Source organism: Electrophorus electricus, unplaced genomic scaffold (genome assembly GCF_041902795.1).
Source record: "Electrophorus electricus isolate QZ-2024a unplaced genomic scaffold, ASM4190279v1 Scaffold29, whole genome shotgun sequence".
NCBI lineage: Eukaryota > Metazoa > Chordata > Actinopteri > Gymnotiformes > Gymnotidae > Electrophorus > Electrophorus electricus.
In genome coordinates, this window is record NW_027658572.1 from 544,382 (window position 1) to 551,804 (window position 7,423).

The window sequence follows — 7,423 nt, forward strand, 5'->3', positions numbered from 1 at the left end:
AGCAATAAACAGCATTAAAAATACTCTGACATTTTTCAGTCTAATCTCTGCCTATGTTGTCTGCAACACAGTCAATTAAACCATGGATAGTAATTATATCTTTTTTTTTTGTCTCACAAACATTCTGAATGTAACATTTCCTAGAGCTTTTAAGATACAATCACCATACTTGGCACCCACACTATTTTTTCCCTTGATGTCCACTTACATCTATGTGGCTTAATAATCACAATTCATTTTTACACAACCAATTTCCAACCTCTATAGATATCGCTGGGAATTCAACAGACACCTGTTGCTACTGCACCTTTAAGACGGATGTAAGATAAATGAGCTCCTTTATGATTGGCTGCCCTGTATTGTGCTTCATTCAAAAGGTACTCAGAGCTGAAATGCCTGAGAAAGGCAATTTAAGTGGGTGTGCTAAACCTCTATAGGCTGACTAGGCAGAGATAGGTCAATAAAGTGTTCTTGTGACATTAGAAATACAAATTTCAATATGGGGGCATTTTTGCAGCTAACTAAAACACTGACCTAGTTAAGAATTTTAACATTTAAAATAAATAAATATATAATATACATTAAAAGGTGAATGTTACTTATTTCACTCTGAATGTAAAACAGTCCATATTGTGTTAAATGGGATTTCCATCCCATGTTTTTAAGGCTGCCTTATGTATAAATAAATAAGCAAGAATGCAGAGCATGAATAGGTCAGTCTTCCATTCTGTATCACATACCTACCTTTGATAACACCGTGGTAACTGGAAAAAAAACAACCCTTTTTACTCAGTTGTCACTACTTCCAATAGACTTCACGCTAATCTCATAGAAGTCCACCCCTTTCCGTGTCCTCCGGAAACAGCAATTCCGTTGTGTTGTGACAGGATTTGTTCCTGAAGTTGTATGCGTTTTCTAAATTTGCACCGCATTTCTAAAGTGTGTTACCACTTTGATGAATATGCTTTGTGTATTTGCAGCACGATGGGTTTTCCAGGACACCGTAATTTATGCATGTTTAATTCCATCTTTTATTCACGTACTAAGCCCAACTCTATAGGCTAATATTTATAAAACCGAGATAACCATAGAAACGTCTTCATCTGTGCTTGATACTTTCACGGAAAAATGGAACTGCTGCTTGTCAAGCTTGTTTCATCAGGTTTTATATCATCGTCATGACGTGTTTGAATTGATCCCAGGCATATGCAGTCCTCATCAAAATCCATTCATGTCCTAGGCTGTGAGTAAGCTATGTTCTCTCTCTGGTCACAGTTGGCAAATAAATTGTGCATATAGATTGTGGGGAAAACACTTTAGCACGTGTTCTCCAAAGAAGTGTCTTAATATGAGCTATCTAGCTAGTTCCAATGTCAACTGTAGTCATAACACTGGGTTTCTCTCTGTGCTCAGGTGTCTTATTCGCATGCCAGTAACATGTTAGCGATATTGCAGTAGTGTGAATTTTTATGTTGCCCGTGATGAAAGGTGACAGCGAATAAAAATCCAAACATTTTTTTTGTTCAGGTCTTTTTAACGGTCATAACCCACACATATTTATCTAACAAAAAAATCAGGTTCCCTAAACTATCCCACATGTCATACTGAAGAAAAAAAAATCACTTGTTGCTAAGAGATAGTAGAAGCACAGTAATCCTCTACCTGTAAAAATAACTGAACGTTACAACTCTTATGGATTCTATTTACAGTGTGGTTATACAATAAAATAAGTTGTACATTAAAATTATTGTAATTATTTACAGGTGCACACGTTTGCCAGAGCGCAAGACTAATTGCGTCTTAAAGTAACAATGCTTATAGATGTATGTCTAGAGAAATTAGGGCGCAAATGTAACTTTGTAGCCAGTTATCTATGATAAAACGTAACCTGTCATATTTGAAACATTTCTCCTTACCACAGGGCGAGACAGTGAGGATTTTAGGAAAAAACATTACGCTACCTGAATTTACCAAACTATACTGCGGAAGTTAAAGAATCTTAACGTTTGAAACGCATACACACACACACACACGTAAATAATATTTATTTTCAAGAGGGTGACAACGTATGAGAACTGAGAACTTGCATCAGTAATGACAAAATAATACATATTCATAACATCTAAGAGTCAAAACTCCGTTTTAAAACAAAACAATGAGGTGCGCTGTATCGCGAATATCAGTTAAAGGACCTGTAAAAAACATATTTGATATTTTACTTAATTCTCTAATCGAGTAGATCACAGATTCGAACAGGATGGGCTGTGTTTGCTCGTGTATGAAGGTATGTATGTTTTTTCCTACACTTTGGGAACGATTTTAAATACGATAATCTGAAAAGGATTAAGATTTATTGTGCATGTCACGGAACGCTTCCACTGGTCACGTGGTATGGCCCGCCGCGTGCACTGGCAGTTCTTCGTTGACTGTCTCGTGTGTAACCTTGCCTATGTTGTTCAGCACACACCTGCATCGGTTTACTCTTGTCATGTTTGTATGTATTTAAACCCTTGTTAGTGTGTGCCTTATTGTCAGTCGTTGATCATGTTCGTGTTCACGGTCACAGTTTGTGTTATACGTGAGTGCCGGTGTCTGTATCGTATGTTAATAATCGTTAATAAACGTCTCCGTGGAGCGAGTCTGTACGTCCTGTTCCTTGAGCAGCGGCACTCGGGCCGTTACACTGCGTAACTAATTAGCATTTTCCTGTTAAAAAAACTAGCGCAAATGCAGATGATTAAAAAGTTTTGTTTTGTTTTGTTTTTTAAATCAAAATGAGATTCTTGTAAGAATACCGAGATATCGCTAAGTCGCGATAATACTTCATATACAAATCAATACGTTTCTACAATGCTTTTCTACAGAAAAAGAAGAAGGAGAAAACGAATAGAAGTTGGTGGAGACACATAATCTCATCCTCCAAAGTGTCTGACTCCTGCGTGGCATTAGATGGTCACGCCGCGAATGTGACCACCTCCACTTCTTGCCCGTCTTCCTCTGAGGGGTCCCTGATCTTCAGTACTGCTTCTTCCTTTTCACCTGTGGACATATCCCACAATGCCTCTTCTACCCAGTCGTGCCTTCCTGGTCAAGCCTCCTCCTCCTCCTCATATGAGTCGCTCAGGACTACAGCAGTGATTGTTCCTGGTTAGAGCTCAGCAGATTTGATCATGTTGTTCAAATGCATAGTCTGTTTTTGGTTAAGGACATTTACTCCAAGTTTCTGTTCTCTATACAGAGGCTGCAGATAAAGATGTGGACTCCGTGCGCATTGAGAGGTGGGTACATTATCAAAATTCATCTTCGTGGCAGAGAAAAGTGTGGCATGGTGGTTACCCAATGGCACTGCCATTGTAACTTCCTTGGGGCATAAAACGAGAAAAAACATCATTGTATTTTTCATTCTTCACACCTTTATCTGTCTAAGGGTTGCTATGTGAACATTTTGTGCATAACTGGCCACTGTGTATTCATCTCTCCCTTCTTTTCTGTCTCTCAGGTTTCCGGCTGTTCTGATGCAAGCAGACACTCGTGTTCAGCCGCAGAATTTATTGGGACAGCTGCTGCACGTCCTCAGGAGTAAAAGGAGGCGTCAGATTGGTCAGGGTGAGGGCCAAGGCCACACCCCCATCCATTCCGCTGTCGAACACCTCAACATTCGGCAGCTCGGGTAAAGACGAGAATACACACCGCGTTTTACTACACAGCCTATTAAGAGTAGATGATTTTACAGTTTACACAGGTGAAGCTCAGTCTTTTTCTCCTATACAAATACAAACATATTGTAATTAAATGAGCAGTAAGTCATTTAGCAGTTCTTCTTCACATTATTAAACAGCCATTATACTGACATGTAGTGGCCTGGATGTTTCAGAGCTTGTGCACTAAATCTATTTTTAACATGGATGACCTGTTAGGTTTCCCAACATTGGGAACAGCTGCTATATGAACGCCACTCTGCAGTGCCTACTGAGTATCTCCTGCTTCTGGAGACCCATCAGAGCTCAGTCATCCTGCTTGACGGATCCTTCTAGTTGCCAGATGCTCAGGTACCCGTTCAGAACCAGAGGCTTCACATGGGTCTAAATGAACTGTTTAATCATGAGTGCTTAAGGAGGTGCTGTGATGCTCAGAGATATAAACCACTTGGTCTCCCTGTTGCTGTGTGTAGATGTTTTTCAGATCTGCAGCAGGCCCAGCTCACCACTCGCAGCACAAAGCAGAAGGTGCAGCTCCTGGGAGCCCTGCTTGAGTGTGTTTCAGCCCGCTGCCCTGCATTCGAAGAGGACTATGAACAGGTCCAGCTAAATGGCCCCCTCAGCCATTCAGAACACATCAGAACCTCACGCAGTACCCTGCAGGAACTGCACACGGCCACCTTTGTTTTCTCACCGTGCTGCTGTTGAAGTCCAGGAGCAAATCCTCCTCTGATGTTCTCCTGTGCTGTCCTCCACAGGATGCTCATGAGTTCCTGATGCTCTGCTTACTGCAGCTGAAAGAGGAGGGAGAGAGACTCAGGGCCTCTTTCTTCTCTTACATCTGCCCTGTGGCAAACTTTGAGTTTCATATCAAGTCTGTGCTCACATGCACCAGGTAATTAGGTATCACTGTTGCATATCTCCTTTGTGTTAATGGACTGGTCTTAACCAGTCTTAACGTGTTTGTTTAAAGTACATTTTCTCACAGAGAGTAGGCGCTTTCTCCGGACATCTCTGTTTAAAGTATTCATGAAAGTTTCATAACATACATAACTTAAATATGAACATTTAAAATGCTCACAAGTTCAGCTTGTATTCATCACATAGCTTTCAAATCTCAGAGAGTGTGTGAGTTTGGGAAAACATAACAGACATGGACTGAGCATTCTAAATGGTTTCTGCTCTGATGCTTCACATTAGATAAGATGTTATCTACTTGTAAAACTGAGCATATTAGCATGTGATAACTCACACTGTATAAGGGATGCAGGAGATTATTTCTGTGCAAATGTTGTAACATTTCTGTTCTCCATTTTGTGAAAGCTGTGGAAAGCAGAGCTGCAGAGTGGATGTTTACAACCACCTCTCTGTAAATCTGAGCCCTGCTACGACTGACAGCCTACACACTTACTTTAAGGTCGGTCACCTCACACACCCTCTTTGGATAAGGCTTCATTACCCTGTTGTAAAAGAGAGAATACAGTTATGACATGCTACCATTTTGATTTTATCACTCTCAATGAAAGGGCCTCTTTCTTTTTTCAGCCAACACTACTGGAGCGTTTTTGTGAGTGTGAAGCAGGCTGCGAGGCAACTGAAGAGGTGGAGTTTTTCACACTGCCACGGTGAGTCTCATCTGACGTAGATGACCTTAAAGAATGAGTTTTAAACCAGTCCAACACACACACCCTCCTCCACTCACACACACTTCCAGTCCTTAAGTCACTTTTCCTCTTGGAACAGTATTTTCGTCCTCCACCTTAAGCGGTTTGACATGCTGGGCCAAAAGCTCTCAGACGTGATGGACGTCCCGTCCGAGCTGGATCTCTCTGCCCTTCCTGGGGTGGCTTCTCTCAGGCAGCAGTCGAGGTGAGCTCGTACCATCAACCCGTGCCCACATACTTCTCTGTCCACCCATTCCCATTTAGCTACAAAATGCCGACTGAATGGCTTTGTGGTTTGTCCTCAGTGGAGCAGCGGGAACCCAGGACAAACCGCAAGAAATGCAAAATGATAAACTGGGGGAAAACTCCAGTCCCCAGCCAGGTAGAGCTGTGCCATTTTCTTACAGTGGAGTGATAATATGGCTGTGTATTAGTATCTGCCATAATGACTAAGTTCTTTTAACCCATCAGTAGTAAATGAGAGAGGAGAAGGACAGGGAGCTAGAGGACAGCAAGTAAGCCTACCGGTGAGGAGAGAGAGAGACCAAAAAGAAGAGAGATGCAAGCTGAGAGTAATTCTGCTTACTCCAGATACAAAAACAAGTATACAATTTTGCAAAAGGTGCAGTCTTGTATGTGAGATTTGTTTATAGATCTGGGAAATGTCAAAGTATATGTATCCATACCCTGCCTGTTCAGACACAGAACAAATGTGTAAATATAATAGATAAATGCATTTATTATAATAATTTTAACAGAATTCAATACATATATTTTGCATAATTGATGAGAGAAACATTATCAAATAAAACCAAGACAAACAGCTGGAAAAGAATCGCGAGGATCCCTTTTTTAAGTGCACACTGTTCAAGTTCAAGTTTGGTTTATTCGTCACATACATAGTCATACACAGTATAACTGTTTGCACAGACAGCAGTGCAAGCCACTGCTAACCAGACTGGATCTGCTTCTACAGAAAGTTGGTTATTTCAGTGATCAGTAACATATCATTTTCTAATTTAAGGCATATGTTTTGAACAGTTTGCATACTTTTAGGGCACGCACACTGGCTTTGAAAATTACGTGAACTGGCTTTGATGTGGTATGAATGAACAAACAGAAATAAAATGGATCATTAACAGTGCATTGGTCAAGGAATGTGCAGTGATGGAACCTGCAGTCCCTCGCTCGCCCTTGGCCAAAACTAGTCGAGGAATAGCAAACCCATTCCTGATACGGTAGGCTTGGACAAAACTCCAGTTGTTTCTGCACAGTCAGAGTTCGCTACGTCTCAGCGCCACCGAACCAGAGACAGTAAATCCCCTGGCACTGCAGGTACACGGGCATCTCGTTGTTCACGGAAAAAGCAGGATGTGGTTACTTTACAAGTTTTATCACACTAGGTTCTTGTCCGTTATCACACTTTGGGTCCTTAACACTTTTCAGTGCATTCCACATCTGAGAGTGGTGTTGGGGAGGGGTGGATTGTAATTTACAGCTTTTATCTGAAAACCATTTCCTTTTTTCCCACCTACACTTCTTTCTTAAAGCCGTGCTTTACGGTACTTCACTCCTTTAGTTCACAGTCGTAATTGTAAGCGATACATCTAAAAACTTTTGTCAGGACCTCTGAACGAACATGGACATGGCTCATCCGTTTTGAACAGGTAAGCAATTCAGTAATGCTTAACTAATTCATGCTATACTTTATATTAGTATAAGTTACTAAAAAGGCTGACGTGTATCTAGTTATTTATTTAGCTAATGGTTGAAATAATTTATCATGCACTGTATGATTTAACTCGGTAGGGCTTAGCGTCATAATTAATTTTTAGGTCTAGATAAAACATACATCTTAACAAATGATCATTACATATTATGTACATTATGTACGTATCTATTCTTTTTGCGAGCTAGGAAAGGATATTATCTTTATTCTGATTATTTTTGATCAATATCAAATATGACCATTGTGTTTTAGAGTACGTGAAACATTTTGATTGACTGAAACTCGATGGCTATTCTTATTCTCATGGCTAGCTATACAGAAAAACTTGAACT

The 7,423-nt window shown here is 40.5% G+C and overlaps 1 protein-coding gene across 1 annotated transcript; it reads left to right on the forward strand.

The window, feature by feature from the left end:
• Positions 1 to 2,391: 2,391 nt before the first annotated feature.
• Positions 2,392 to 5,922, forward strand: LOC145655605 (ubiquitin carboxyl-terminal hydrolase 29-like). The gene is made up of 10 exons (XM_081709097.1): positions 2,392 to 2,437; positions 2,950 to 3,147; positions 3,239 to 3,278; positions 3,500 to 3,670; positions 3,918 to 4,049; positions 4,172 to 4,298; positions 4,457 to 4,593; positions 5,022 to 5,115; positions 5,244 to 5,323; positions 5,442 to 5,922. The coding sequence occupies exons 1-10, from the start codon at positions 2,392 to 2,394 to the stop codon at positions 5,569 to 5,571; spliced, it is 1,155 nt and encodes a 384-aa protein (XP_081565223.1). The 3' UTR covers positions 5,572 to 5,922.
• Positions 5,923 to 7,423: the final 1,501 nt, after the last annotated feature.

What these genes read in the sequence shown, in the direction of transcription:
- LOC145655605 (XM_081709097.1), top strand. Translation starts at nt 2,392, where the DNA reads ATGGCCCGCCGCGTGCACTGGCAGTTCTTCGTTGACTGTCTCGTGT. An exon ending in CTTCGTTGACTGTCTCGTGT is followed by an intron (nt 2,438 to 2,949) that starts GTAACCTTGCCT and finishes GCGTGGCATTAG; the next exon opens with ATGGTCACGCCGCGAATGTG. An exon ending in TCTAGTTGCCAGATGCTCAG is followed by an intron (nt 4,050 to 4,171) that starts GTACCCGTTCAG and finishes TGCTGTGTGTAG; the next exon opens with ATGTTTTTCAGATCTGCAGC.